Raw genomic sequence first — 16,558 nt, 5'->3', positions numbered from 1 at the left:
GAATTCGAGTTTTTCAATTTTCAAGCTTTTGGGTTCAGGTTCGAAAAAATTGAAACCCGATCATCTCTAATATACACTAGGGTCATCTAGTGACAGAATTCTGAACTAAAATATTCACCTACTATCCCCTTGAACTAAAGTACAACTCTATAGGAGAGAGTAAATATGTAGCTAATCAGGATTTCGAGGTACCGCAGCATGAATTTACCCTTTCTTAGGTGATGTTAAACTTTTCCGTGGGCGTTGCAATATTCAATATGAGTATTGCAATACATATTGAAACGATTCCAAACTTTTGACAGGTAGTGTATGTACATAAACGCTACGTTTCGGCAGAGTTCCAAAGCAAATAGATAATGTCCTTCTACGCAACTTCACTGAGGGCGCGAATCTTTTAGTAAATCAAGTTCACCAGATAAAACACGTTCAAAATGTATTATTTCACATATACGCTAGCGCCACGTGGTGACATAGTTCCAAATTAAAACGATTACTATGTGCATAATCATGACCATTTCAATGAAATTTAAGAAGACACGAACCTTCTACACTGATAGAATATATTTGTCAATCGCTAGGAATTAGTTTCGTACAGAAAATTTTCATAAAATATGCGAATTTTTCGTACATATTATGAATCGTTCGTAGTTTTATTGAAACACTTTTTTCTTATTACGAGTTTTTCGTGAAAACCACGAAACGACTTTCGTTGGCTTATTACGAAATGGCTTCATTAGGCAAACGAATTGTTCGCTGGTATATACGAAAGTTATAATATTCGTCATTCGTCAAACCGTCAACGTCAAAGGAGCTTCAATAGAGATGGAATATGGAGTCATTGTCGCTATACGTCAGATAATTGTTGACAGATAATCACAACGGTCTGACTATTTAGTAGCCGTATCCGTGTCCGCCGGATTCAGAAAGATTTCCTGAACCTCTTTCGCTTCCATTTGATCTAGAATTCGGAGCAGTTGAGCCATCGCGAACTGCTTGTTGGTTTTGTATGAATAAGTTTGAGTTTTTCTCTGCAGGAGCAATGTCAAAATAATATGCTAATAAATACGAAGAATTCTTTTAGATAAACGAAAGGAATTCGCGCGACCAACGAGATTGTTCGTAATATACACGAATATTTATTAAAATAAACAAAACATTTCGTTTCATTCACGAAAAATAATGTCGTTTTCAACGTCGACATTTGTGCAAAGTACACTAAATAAGTTAAATTTACGAAATCTTTCGTTCATCAAGCGGCCATTTCTTCACACCACAATCTTTCTAGTCCTCAACAATGATGAGCAGGTTGAAATAGAATTGGATTTGCCAGATCGATCCCCTTAATTAAAAAAAAAATCGGTGCTGCCAAACATCGATCCTAAAAGATCGATTGCGACCAACGAAATCGTTCGTAATATACATAAACGTTTATTAAAATAAACAAAACATTTCGTTTCATTCACGAAAAATAATGTCGTTATCAACGATTACATTCATGCAATGTAAACTAAGTAAGTAAAATTTACGAAAACTTTCGGTCATCATGCGGCCATTACTTCACACCACAATCTTTCTAGTCCCCAATAGAGGTGAGCAGGTTGAAATAAAATCGATTTTGCCAGATCGATCATTTTAGTTAGTTAAAAAAAATCGCCGTTGGTAAACATGGATCTTAACTTATGGATTGAAAAATTAATATGCTAATGAATACGAAAACTTTCCCAAGATGAACGAAATAAATTCATGAGCAATGAAATCGTTCGTAATATACATAAACGTTTATTAAAATAATCGAAACATTTCGTTTCATTCACTAAAAATTATGTCATTATCAACGATAACATTCGTGCAACGTAAACTAAATAAGTAAAATTTACGAAAGCTTTCGTTCATCAACCGGCCATTTCTTCGTACCACAATAATATCGATTGAGCCACATCCATTTTTTTTAAAAAAAAAGATGTTGTCAAACATCGATCCCAAAAGATCGACTGAAAACAACAACAGGCTAATAAATACGCAGTTTTCTAAGATGAACGAAATAAATTCGTGTCAGCAATGAAATCGTTCGTAATATACACAAACGTTTATTCAAATAAACAAAACATTTCGTTTAATTCACGAAAAATAATGTCGTTATCAACGATAACATTCGTGCAGTGTACATTAAATGTGTAAAATTTACGAAAGCTTTCGTTCAGCAAGCGGCTATTCTTGTTCATGAAATGAACGAAACCTACAATTTACAATGCACGAAAATACTTCGTTGCAGAAAACGACGAATGAATTCGTGCATTGCATGCTCGATTTCGTTATATTTACATGTTATATTAACAGTGTAGGTCGTTAGAAAAATAGGTGAAACAAGCTGATGAGCTCAACTTCACATGTACACTGGCACCATGCGGTGACATAAATCCCAACTAAAATGTTACCTGATGGTTCCTCTAGACTTAAAGAACAACTTTCATGAAAACAACAAATATGTAGATAATCAGGATTTCGAGATACAGTCTCATGAATTAACCCTTTCCTATGTGATGCTAAACTTTTCGAGGCGTTGCAATATTCAATATGGGTGTTGCAAAAGCGATTCCAAACTTTTGACGGGTAGTATATACTGCTAACTGCAGATAACATAATTCAGATGCTTTTCTGCGCTTGTGGCGACATATCTCAGGATATCGAACTTATTTGCCTGGGCAGTATATTTCTACCAGATCCCAACTATTGGATTCCCTTCGGGCTCGAGGAAGATCACCCAATATGCCGGTTTGGGATGTACTGGCGAGCTGCGACCTTCTCTATTAATACCTCGTATACATCTTGTGAAACGACATCAATTTACAGATTTAACTGCTCCTTTCCTTTTTCTATCATTCTCAGAATCGCGTCTATACCGTACACCATAGATGGTTTGATGCGACACCAAAGTGAAACGAAACATATTTGTTGAATGAGTTAACAAACAAGGAACCTGCAACAAACACATCTGAACCGTACTACGAAATTGTTTAGAACCCACAGCCCACCCGATCAGAAACACATAACAAAAAGATTTCAAAACTATATCTATTTAAACTACTAATGAGACCAATTTTATAACACTATTTGGTATGAAAATTGTATTCCGCTATAATCTTGTCATTTCATTCTTATCAGGCATTACTACCGAGTTTTCGAAGTTTGTCCTGACGGGTGGCCTTAATCCTTATTCAGTTTGCATTTAATCTGCTAGATTTTTCGACGTATAATAACTAGTAGTAGAAACTGCCCAAGTAATAATTACTACTAGTTGAAAATGTTATATGGTTATCAATTAGTTACTTTCTGATATATTTTTATGTTTCATATTTTTTTAAATGAATTCTCACGTATATCATCTTAATATATTGTTTTCCGTATTACTGTAGAGTTGTATAGTAGTATATTTTACCTTTCATTATAATTCCTAACGAGTGGATTGTGTGCTTATTTTTCGCCAACTTTTAGCATGCGCTCTATTCTACCAAATCGAGATAAGTTGATATTGAGCAAAACTCTATTGAGCAAAACTCTATAATGTGCAGTTGCGATATGAATATACGGAAACATGGTGCAGCATACTAATCGATTCAATAAGTAAATAGGTTGAGCGTCTCACTCCTATTCCTGCAACCTGCGCAATCGTTAGGTAGCGGATTTAACCAAGTAATTGGCCGACTGATGGTTGAACAGGTGACGTAGTGACGATTGTTCGTTTCGCATGGACGCTTTCGGAATTAGTTATTGTGGGTGCTCGTGTGACCTGAATATGAGCACATTAGTCCCAAAAACTGACCACGATTGTAGTCGTATCTGTAGTGCATTATGAAAGATTGGTCGTGCATCAGACAATTGCTATAGACGTTTCAATTACAGTAAGGGAGTTGCAACGTTTTTCCATGTATATACCTCTCTGCGCAAAACTATCAACCAATGATTCGTTTTCTTTCACTTATTTACTTACATCAATTATATGCTTTATTGATTTAAGTCAAAGGATATAGTATAATCCAGTAAAAAGCAACTATATGTACATATGAGTTTACTAGTCGGCTAGCGAATGATCGGTTATTCGGTAATGATTCAACCCATTTTCACCAACAAAGACCCTCTTAGACCATCCTCCCACCCCCTTTTACACTTATGACTCCTAACTTCCCCCACTGAATTGCAAAATATATTAACACGAAGACAACATTTAACTCCTGCTGATTTATGTACTTAAATGTTATATTTTTTGTTCTTTGTGTGTCATCGTCGATATGTCGCTCATCAGGTTCGTGGCAGTCGTGCCCTTGTAAATATGTGCCAAATGTAATAAGTATGTAAGTATGTATGGATTAAAAGATGTTTTATATAACTGAATTGATTTTTGCTTGCACCGTACTGGCAGGTTTGTAATAAAATATTCTAATCATTTTTGATGTCATTTTATTGCTTACATGTTGTACGAAAATATCATTTTTGGGCGTAGATTCATTGAGTGAATGGTTTGCCGGATGGAAAGGGAGAGGGGAGGCAAAATAGACTTAGGTTATTTTGCGTTTTTCTACACTTTACTTATTCCTTCGTATTTTTTGTACCTTAGAATTAAAATTCAATTTTTTAGGTCCCCCCCCATCAACAGTCAATCTTATTTTTTTAAATTTCATGATATAAGCAAAACCAGTGCACCTAAACTGCCTTGAGAAAATGTTTGCTCCGCCAGAAAAAAATGTAAGCCACCCTAACGAACAGTAAATTATAATGCATATAGGGTAAATCCAAAGGTGTTGTTTATGTTATAAAGGCCCGCACAGAGTGAAGCCAAATCAACCTATCGAACAGTCAGATGGCTACCTATAGTGCAAAGTAAACAAACATTCTTCTTTCGGAGAGCATGCAAGAAGAGCATTAGTGTTGAAAAAAATAATATCATGGCAAAATATTTCAATCGCCTAAACAAGACACTGAATTTAGTTTATTATACTTGTTTGTACCAATGTAAAATAAATTACGTGGAATAGTATCATGAATAAAGTGCTATGAGCAACGAAACAGTAAGTTTTCAATTCACTCCACTGTGAATTTCGGTTGAAGTCACTCAAAGTTACACCAAAAACGGTGGGTGCCAGGAACAAAGAAGAGGGCATCATTTTAGGCAGTGTTGCGCATTCCTCTGTACGGGAAAGTCCAAGTAAGCTTTGATACCAGGCGGAAGGAAAAAAATATCGGTGCGCAATTTTTATGTCAATGTTAATGAGAAAATTGAATCAGAAACGGTAGAACTTGTTCGTGTTTTATGAGATATGGTCCGATTATATAGTGTTGGCTCCCGTCAGAAATTTTCTTGTTCGACGTGCTGATTTACAATTTTTCCGGAAAACCAGTAACCAAGAAGATCATATTGGTTCCGCAGCACTCGGATCTACAAGTGGATTTCTCTTCGTTCTGTGTGGATTGCGACAAAAGACGCTATTCGGACACAGGATTGAATAGAGACGTATTGTCGTAGAAGGTGTTTTGGTAGTACATAGGGTAGAGAAAAGACCTTCGCATACTGGATGTCGGTGAGACCATTTCATGTACCTTTACCAAGTATTTTGAATATCATTGCAATGTAGTCCGTAATAAGCAATAACATTTTTCAGCGATTTATTTGACAATTTTCATTATTTATATACATGCTAAGATTATTTCTGCGACCTAGATATTAATTAGAGCTCTGAATGAAAAAGGTTTAACTTATAGTGAGAGTGAACATACTAAAAGAACAAAATATGGAAAAAATGGTTAACAACAAATATTATTTGAAAATCACTCGTATCCCAGGTGACGGAAGTTGTTTATTTTCGGCAATTGTACATCAAATTACAGGCAAATATTACTTCATATTTTACTTATACTGATAGAATTTTATACGAATGTCCAAGATAAAACTGTCAAATAAATAATAAAATAATAGTGATAGTGATAAATTTCCGTAGGTTTGGATTTTTCTGATAACCTTCACAAGGAAGCGGTAAGAATAATGCGCGTCACGATGGTACAGCATTTGAGGTTGTATCAAAACGATTATAGAGACTCAATAATTATGGAAGAATTAGAACAAGGGGAAAGATGGCCAGATGATCAGTCAAGACAAGCAACAATAATTGAACGCCGACTACTTGCCTTGGAGAAAAATGGGGTCTGGGGAGGTTCGGAGATAATAAGAGCAGTAAGGGACTATTTTGGAGTGACAATAAGAGTTTTCGCCGAGCAATTCCCGCCAATGATTTTTGAAAGTCAAGCAAATATGTATGATGCGATAAATCTATTTTATAATGGAATGGACCATTACGATAGTGTTACCAGTGTATTGGAAATTGCACAAACGAACCGAGAGATGCAGCATAATATCGTAGATAAGCATATGGGAAGTTATGTAACAAACATAGTGCCCGAGAAGTTCGATAAACCTGAGAATACTGAAAATACTTCAACATTGGCAATAGAGTTGGAGCACACGCCTTGTGTCGAAGACAATTGCACCGCAGACAGGAATATATTCATACATTCGGATTATAATAGGAAGGAGGATGAAGATTCTAATCATCGAGATTTGCAGTTATTTTCTAGTAGCGGTGTACTCGTTTGTAAATATCGGAAGCCACCAGGAGGAGAAAATTCGTTACTATACGCTGTTCAGTCAAAAGTAGGAGAGAACATAGAAAATATCAAAGAGCAAATGATTATGTACCAAATAAGTAATGAAAAAATAATAAGGGATGATTATTTGGAAGAGATTCGAGCAGGAAATTCATATTTGAATGAGTTAGACTTCTGTAACATCACAGCATTGGTAAACACGTTCAACCTCATCGTTTTGATATACGATAAGAATGGTGTAGTTCGAGCACGGCTGGAACCATACTGCGGCAATATGGAGAACACAAAGAAAATAGAGGTGTGCTCCTTGGAGGAAAACCACTATTTAGGAAATAGACAGTTTAATATTATCATCCGTTTTTATTCTATAAACCCTACACGATATTTGTCGTTGGCAGACCCATTGAAGGTTAAAACTCAAACATGCATACCTATAATATGCAGCTGGAACATTCGAGGATGCTGTCAACAGTCAAAAAGAGACTCAATCGATAGTGAATTACTAAAACGGAATATACACATCGTTTGCCTACAAGAAATTAGTGTGGATGCTTCGCAAGTATCTAGTGCAAATTACGAGTGGTACATTTCAAAAAATAGAAAGAACAAATCAAGAGGACTTGCGTTTCTGGTAAGGAAAGGCGTTAAGGTATTGGTGGAAAAAATACACTACGAGTTTGAAAACATTCAGGGAATCGAGGTAACGATACCTGTGCATAACGGCATGGTTAAATTGCACATCATAAATTTTCATGCAACAAGCACTGGATATGTTAAATTCTTAGGAGATCTTGGATCGTATATTGGAACGGTGTTGGACACTAAAAGTTTAATATGTTTAGGAGACACAAATGCACATATAGGTATTAGAAATTAGAATTAAAATTAGATTAGAAGATACATAAGATTTATAACACTTAAATTTATAATATAGGCGACGACAATTTGACTGAAGAGGATAAATTATTAATTGGAAAGTTTGTAGGCCACACAGAAACGAACCCGAATGGAGAACAGCTGAAGTTCTTTATCCGACGCCATAACTTAGTGCTACGTACTACTATGGCAAACAGATCTCTAATGACTACTACACAATGGGTACAAAATGTGAGCACAGACCATAAAATCATATATGGCAGAATAAGCATCGTAGAAGGTGTAGCTAACAGTAAAGGTAACCATTCACAGGATCCAGCAAATATTGATTTGGAGAAATGGGATATAGCGCTTCTGAAGGATGAAGAATTTAGACGTAAATATGCAGAGTCACTAGATACAATTCAAATCGACGTGAATGCTGGAAGTACAACAGATGTATGGGGATCGTTCATCGAGAAGATTAAGATAATAGCTAGTAAAACGATATCAACAAATAGTAAGATACCAAACACACCCCGAAGACGGAGAGCTCTGGCAAAAATCAAGAAGTGGTCATTCAGATCAAAAAGAGATCCATTCAACATGTCGGCGATGAACAATCTTAAGGATTCAAAAATAAACTATAACCGTCTCAATAAAGAACACGAGGAGAAAGAACAAGTGGATTTTTTTGAAAATCTGCAGCATTTGAAATTGGGAGAAAGAATTAATAAGACGCATGCATACATGAAAAAATATCGAAAAATCAACCGCACGAAACAAAAACCTTATATACCAATGCAAAACTTCTTACACGACCGAGGAATATCCTGATGTTTGCATTATTGAATCAAGTATTAAAGAATCAAGTAACGGAAAAGCCCCTGGATTGGACAACGTAAACATGGAGTTGTTGAAATATGCCTCAGAAAGTACAATGGAACTTAAACAGATCTTCAAGAGAATATGGAAGGAAAACGTAATTCCACTCCAGTGGAAAGAAACGCTACTAGTTCCAATCCCAAAAGTATCGCAACCAAAAACCGTCGGAGATTATCGTAGAGTTTGTCTAAGTAGTGTAGGCTATAAAATATATGCTTCGTGGATCCTGAAGGAATTAACAACAAATACGACTCCAATAGGATCTCATCAAGCTGCATTCCTGCAGGGAAGGTCTACAATGGATCACGCATTCGTTACAAAACGAGTTTTGGAGGAAAGATGGAATGCCGGTGACGATACAATCATCATGGCTCTTGATATCAGCAAAGCATTTGATATGGTATCTCTTCAAAAGATCCCCGAAATACTTAGAAAAAAATGCGCGCCTCCTCATTTGATTGCAAGGGTGGTGGAGTGTATAAGAGAAGAATCCTTCCAGACCTTATGGGATGGGAAAAGATCTCGAAAAGAAAGTCGCCGTATGGGAATCAAACAGGGATGCCCGCTGTCTCCATATCTGTTTGATCTAATTATGGAAGAAGCGTTGCAAGCAGCACAAGAAGAAATTGGCGATTTCTTTGTCGTCGATCAGCAACAGTCTCTAAAATTCCCAATCATTCTAGTGTATGCGGACGATATACTCATCATTGCACAAACTAGAGAACAATTAGACAAGATAATCCCGACATTAACAAAGCATCTGGCACAAATCAATCTTTATCTCAATAAGGAAAAAACCAAAATTTTGATTCGAACACCTTTAGGAACACCACCGACTCAAATTTGTGTAGGAAACATTACATACAATGTGTCTAATGAAATCATATACTTGGGAATTACCATTACCTCGACTTTGTGTAGATCAAAGACTATGCGAGCGCGCTGTAAAAAAGCGGTGAAGGCATCAAAGGTTGCGATAAATTTCGCTAGAAGAAACAAACCGTCAATTGAAGTAGGGAAGATACTTTATGACTCAGTAGTTGCCCCCACTATGGTGTACGGCTCGCAGGTATCAATTTTGACCAAGAAGAACCGAGTCTCAATGAGAAACTACGAAAGGCAGATAGTGGAAGAATTGGCATCCTGCTGCGTGAATAGTGATAGCAGAGTAACACTTAATCAAATTATTAACAAAAAAACTATAACTAAGCGAATACGTGCCCTTCAAATGAGATACTGGAGTCACATAATGAGAACGGATGACTCTCATATCTTGAAATTAGCTGCTAAATATAAAAGACCGTACAAAAAACGAGGTAGACCGGCATACACGTGGTTAGATCTCATCAGCAAGAACATGGATCGGTATGATGATCTGAACCGCATGGAATGGGAACAGTTAGCCTTAGAAAAAGACAGAGTGACTCGAAAAATAGAAGAAATCTACACAGCTTGGGAGTCTACCGATTCGGACAACACCGCAAACTAATGAAATACATAGAACATTGTCATTTTTATAGTAGATGTTAATTGTTTGGTAGAAGAAATTGTTGAATGAAGAATACACGTAAAATGCCAGCCAAACCAAGATGAGAATAGTAAGTATTGGTAACATATTTATATAATCTCCAGATCACATTTTTTCGCCTTTTTGAAATCTCCGTCATCTATGAAAACTGTTTCGGTTCCGAGCGTTTTCCTTAAGTAGGTGATAGGACTATTATGAAATAAAAACGCTTGTAAGGACGTGGCCAGGTGTGTGAAGTTGAGCGGGTCTACGTCATTGTAGATTGTGGCGAAGTCTGATATGACAATGGATATGCTCAATTCTGCAACTCCATCCTACGATTTGTGCAGGTGTTCATGCTATGCTATGCTATGCTATGTTGCGCATTCCTCTGTACGGAACTCTAATGCCACAGACTCTAGGTAAATCCGGGTGAGACGCCGCGTCGGTATAGATGTCGCACTTTCGAGATCTTGTATATAAATTCGATGCATTGGCGCGACATCAACAAAAACGTAATTATTAGCTGCTAATTAATATCACAACAAATATTATTAATGGCTATATACCGCGGATGCCGTAACATTTATAGCGCTGAATTTGAATATAGATTTTTCTTACGGTTTTGCGTTAATTCTTACAAACCCACACGATAATTGCATTGTGTGAGTAAAACCTCTAGAAAGTTTGTAGCTTATGTTTGTGAGAACGCTTCGTTTCGAGTAGAAATTAAAGTGGTGTTGCGTCTATTCCTTATAATCGGTACAGATGTCGCAAAGATTCAGGATGACACGCCGCACCACAGTGAGACGAACCCGAACTTCAATCCATATATGAAAGTTACGCGATATTCTCGCTTGTAGTTTTCTCGCATCAGCTAAGCTATCAGATATGATTTGGACGTAAAATAATTTTTGACAGCTTTTTGAAGGGCATAACTCATAACTCTGTTTTTGCATAATTTGATCATAGGAAGTACATTCGGTTATTTTCGTTTTTCGAAGTAACAGTTGATTTAATGCATTGCCTTACTTCACCAAAATTATCAATGTGGTTAAATTATATCGTAAAAGCAATTTTAATTTGCTCTTCAAAATGATTTTATACTGATTTTGCGAAAACATGCGATAACTAGTCAATATATAAAAAACTGTGTATGGAGACGCATGGTTATTACTGATATAAAATTTGTATAATCACTTTATAGTTAGACTAATGACACAAATACATACACAACTTTCAAGTAACATTGAGAGCATGATCCATGAGGATTTTACTAGTGATTAAGAGAGAGGAGCTTAGTGGAAAGAGTGATTTCATAAATGGTGAAGGTATTCAGAATGTTTAAAACTCAGTAAATATTTTCAACCTATTAAAATATGTCATTAAATGTTTCTGTAGCTATGTCTTGACTATTTACGCAGTAACTGTCAAATTGAGTGAATAAGATGAGTTCAAGTCATTTGGTAAAACTATTTTGATCAGTTTTTTTATAGTACTGATTTATCTTAAGGGTAAGCGATATTACCCAAATAAAGTAAGATCATTGTTAAATGAACCATATACGCGAAAAAAATTTTAATTTATATTTTATGTACGATATGAAATGAGCGACCTAACACACCAGCACTGTTGATTAGTGAAAGTAATTAAACATTCCACTAAGACGCTTAAAAGTTTTGTTTTAAAAATTAATGGAAATATAGTTTCCATAGCAAGTAACCCAATAATGAATTTGATGTTCCAAAATTATTCGAACTTAACTTATTTGATTAGTAAAAACTGAAGCACTATAATGAGATGTGAATGAATTCGTTTCAACATTCAAAATATATTCAGCTTACGTCAATTACTATTGAAGAAATCACTATATGTGCTCGTAAAAACAATCTGCTTACTTTTGAGCCACCCTAATAAGTAGTAAAGTTAATTTCTAAAATATATTATCATCAAAAAAGGTATTCAGCATACAAAGAAAGAGCGCTTACAACAAATAAAAAAAATGTGCCTTCACAACAAAATTATCAATTTTTAGTCACCCTAATGGATAATTATGGTTTTTTAACAAGTCTTAATATCACAAACGATTTAGCGCACGAAACAAATATACAGAAATGTTAAGAACAGTTTCGATAAAATAAATATTTTTGAGACCCTAATGCATAGTAAATGTTTATTTTTATTATGTTTTAATATCGAAAACGAATTCAGCGTATCAAAATTGCATAAAACCGTCCTATTTGAACCGATACGGCAAGATTTTGACTTTAGTCCACCTTTTGTTCTCAGTCGGGCCACTGTGCGCACCTACCTACTATCAGCACTTTAATAGGATATTGTAATTAAGTGGAAAAATCATGTAAATACATATAAAAAATCTGCGATATTTTTCTTCAAATTCCAAGATGCCAACAAAGTACATTAGAAAGTCAAGTAGTGTAAATTGAAAATTATGGACTGAACTGCAATGAATGAAGAAGTTTAGACCAATTAAGCATGTCAGACAAGTCCTAAAAACGTCGTGAATGTAACAAAACTTAGCCAATGCACGCAATATATACATTTTTTATGATTCGTGTATTGATTGTGGGAGATCTCACCGAATGTGTATTGTAATACAGTATTTTTTTTGGTTTATGGAATGATAGTGGTTTTCAAAAATATATACGAACGATAATCTTTTCTCCAATATTTTCCACGTGCGGCGTCTCTTAATTTGGTGTGGCATCCCACGCGGATTCCATTGTTTTTGCAAATATGAATAGTTAAAAAAACTGTTTTTCTTTCAAGCAAATGAATATATATATATATATATATATATATATATATATATATATATATATATATATATATATATATATATATATATATATATATATATATATATATATATATATATATATATATATATATATATATATATATATATATATATATATATATATATATATATATATATATATATAATGTTTGTATGTATATGTATAAACGGCTTAACCGATTGCCGTAAAAATTTATATGTGGTAGGCATTGGGTATAGACCGTGTTTGTATGCTATTGATCGGATATTATCTGCCCGTCAGACGGCGCGATTCGGAACACATTGAAAGTCGCAGCAACGCGCAATGGGTATTAGCTAGTATTTCATAAATGTTAAAAAATCTATGTGACACAACGTACGCATACCATCAACCTTGTATTAGGAATATTCCATGAAATTTTTCGAGCAAACATTGTGTGATTTTTTAAACGATCAGCTGGCGTGCAAATGTTGTCCCCTAATGTTGAAACGTGTTTCGTCGAATGGGTCATTTCGCCCAAAGCTATTTGACTGCTACTGGGTTCGTGTATACGGCGAAGCAAGTGTGAGGGCGCTTGTCCGCATAACCGAGCCCAAGTAAAGCTGTATCCACTCGATTGCCCGGCTTACTCTAACTTAGAGGCGATGAATTAGTTTAGTTTAGCGGAGCGATGTCGGACAACATGCGAATCAAAGCGATGCGGCGTAGCCACATTAGGCGTCAGAGCATATTTTTTGTATTATATCATCAGTTGCGCTTATATTTTACAAACTAATTAACTAACTGCTTTGCGAAAAGTTTAGTAATAAATATATAATATCGTCAAACAAAATCTCAATATCTTTTTCGTGTATAGCAAAATCTTTGACATGACTTGAATATTGATTCCATATTTTATCATTTTTGATCTTTGTATGAGATCAAATTTAAATATCGAATAACGCTTGATATTATTTTTCGACACTGAAATCCCTTTTGATAAACAGTTATTAAATTAAAACTAAATTCGGCAAAACAACCCAACCTGCTACCCACATGACTAGGATATTCGGCAAAACGATATATTCGGCGAAATGGCGTTCTGCAAACTGATATCGCGGAAATAACCCAAGCCTGAAAAAGCGCCTTATACAATATATCGACTGCATTAAAAAATATTTAATCTATTTCAGGTTCTGTTTTACTATTTTATGATGACGGTCAATGGATAAAAAGAACCTTGTAAGTTGGATGTATATAGTGAATGAGTGAAATGAATCTGGCTGAATTTGCTTAATACTTGATACACATATTTTTAAATTTGTTCAACTATGGCATATTCCAAACTATTAACAGTGGCTTTGTATTTATCTTCCAACAATCCAACAATTTTTGCGATTAAAAAATAACAAACTGTACTAGCCCGGTTACCGGTTAAATATAATCTATTAGTTAAACAAAAAACCTCGGTCAAACACCGGGAGGCGGCATTGCCATTCACTAAAAGGAAAGCGGAGCTTTCCCTTTGAATGTACTTATCAATAGCATGGGTAGTGTGGATGTTTCCAAACAAATCGAAACCAATTAACGCTATCAACCATAGCTTTACCATATTATTAGTCTTGTGCAACCTGTAGCATTCATTGCACTGGAGAATCGTACCGAGACACCCCTGGTTCAGAATGTTCATATAATCCACTTGCACCGCTTTTCGGGTTGTCTTAATATTCTTCGCCAAATATGACTACGACTTCCTTACCTTCAATCAAACTGAGTTCGGCGAAGAGCGTGAAACAGCAGACCAGCAAAGCTTTTGCCACTATCATCATTTATAGGCTGGTCTAGGTAGCCCGGGGTATCCTCGATGAAACGGCGATTAATATGATCACTTCAAACGACGTGTGTCTACTGTGCGAAGTGCCACTCATTTATGTAGGCACGCAAACAAACCTGACTTTCATCCCTTACTTGGGTGCGATCGTGTGTAAAGGGCGGGAAACGAACGTCAGTGTTGATACTTTTTATCTTTGACTTTTTCGTTTAAGCAATTTTTCCTTAAAAATTGCTTCACTGGTCGTCTACCCGGCTTCGTGGTCAAATGCGAAAGAAAACTCGATATGGCAGCTACGGCAAATAAATTAAAGCTTCAGTGCAAAATGTAAACAACTGCTTTTTGCTGCTATGGTAGTGGAGAGCAAAGAGGTGAGTTTCTGCTTTCACATGTTGCTTTCACTTGAAGTATTATTACATCGATGATACTAAACGCTCTTTTTTGGCACTTTACTTCTTTGTTTCAAGATTTTCACACAAACGCTTGCATTTATTTCATTGTTAGATTTGAATATATCAGCAAATATACTTTGTTCGACTTAGTTATAATTGTTATTCAACATTTAAATAAAAACTTAGTGCAGGACTATAACGACGACTATTCACCACCTATTGAACGCACTTCAATGACCAACAATTATCACATTGAAGCCATTCAGTAACCGCAAAGATTACCTTAGCACACCGATATGATTGGAAAAATTATGTAATTTTCGTACATAGAGTTTGGTGTCACCGATTCGTCTTGCAATACAACTTGTTTTTCAACTACCCCTACTTGGAACACGGTGCGGTCCTATTTCGGAGCGAAAAAACTGGTAACAGTGATTAGCTTGTTATTCGCGAGCGCATAACTTCCGAACTATTCAAGTAACCGACGACGACTGATTGAGCCACGGGCCGAATGAGCGCAGCAGCAAACGAGGAAAAGTTTGAGTCGCTGCAAAGAGCTTGCGTTTAAGCCGCGTCGGCTACAGCCAGCATGCAGTGTGCTGCGTTATGCACAGAACGTAGTAACTAAGAGGAAGAGAACATCAAAAAGTCGCGGCCTCCCACATTTAAATGAAATGCACCGGATCGAACGGTTTGACACACATACCTACCAATAATCTTTCGCTCTCCTGTGTGAAAAAAGTATCTTTCAGCTCTTCACTCGAAATTAGTTGCTGCATCCAACAAGAAAGAAGGAAACATGTAGGATTGAGGGTAACTCTTTGATTGCTGTTGGATTTGCTACGCGAAACACCATCGTGAGAGGAAACATGAAAAAGTTCATTTTTTGATTGGGAACAACCATAAAATCAAATGAAAGTATATTTGGTTCGCGAAGTTGGTGCGCCGCACAACAATGAGCTACGGCGAGTAAGGTATGCTTTTTGCGAAACAGCATGAGAGAGTGTGCTGGAGAGGAAAACGTGTGGTTCGTGAGACGCGGATCAGTCGACCACGTGAGAAGTGCGAACCCTTTCTGTCCGAATGTTTAATCATTATTTTTGAGCTAATGAGCATTGTGGTATTGAAGTAAACTTCCAAATGTTATCCACACATAAAGGGTGTATGGAATCAAATTGCATTACTTCCAAATTATTGTAACTTTGTTCCTATTGCGAATTTTCTACTAAGATTTTCGATGAAATTAGTTCAATATGTATTGTTTAAATTTTGCATGTATCACAAGCAATTGTGCAACCATTGCAAAAATTTAGTCAGAAGAACATCAGCGGCGTAATCGCCCGTACCATTAGCAAACGATTGGGAATGGTCCAATCTACGTTAAGTCGTGTTTTAATCATTAAAACGAACGTTTGACTGTAGATAGGAAGGAAAAAGTAGCCAAAATGGATCTCACTATAGTGTGAAGTATCATAAATAGGTAGTGGAGGTTTTCAAGAGGATTCCCAATAGTAGATAAAACTACATTTTTGCTAAACTTTTACGCAACATGCATAAAAAACGCAAAGGACAACGCAGGTACAAAAGTCCAGAAGGCACAGATTCGCGATAAACGGCAGAATACGCTTGGGAAGTTACGTGCACAGAAGCTATA

General features: G+C 35.9%; 1 protein-coding gene across 1 annotated transcript in view; it reads right to left on the bottom strand.

Moving 5' to 3' along the window:
- LOC131696429 (uncharacterized) overlaps positions 1-15,831 on the bottom strand; it is a 109,936-nt gene extending 94,105 nt beyond the window's left edge. The window contains exons 1-2 of the mRNA XM_058984970.1: positions 15,611-15,831; positions 14,441-15,528 (exon numbers count right to left, since the gene is read on the bottom strand). Of these exons, the coding sequence (XP_058840953.1) occupies positions 14,441-14,510 (70 nt within the window). The 5' untranslated portion in view covers positions 14,511-15,528; positions 15,611-15,831. The remainder of the gene's footprint in view (positions 1-14,440; positions 15,529-15,610) is intronic.
- Between the last annotated feature and the right edge of the window lie 727 nt (positions 15,832-16,558).

This window comes from Topomyia yanbarensis, chromosome 1 (genome assembly GCF_030247195.1).
Source record: "Topomyia yanbarensis strain Yona2022 chromosome 1, ASM3024719v1, whole genome shotgun sequence".
NCBI lineage: Eukaryota > Metazoa > Arthropoda > Insecta > Diptera > Culicidae > Topomyia > Topomyia yanbarensis.
The sequence above is the reverse complement of the archived record's forward strand: the minus strand, read 5'-3'. Positions and strand labels throughout refer to the sequence as shown.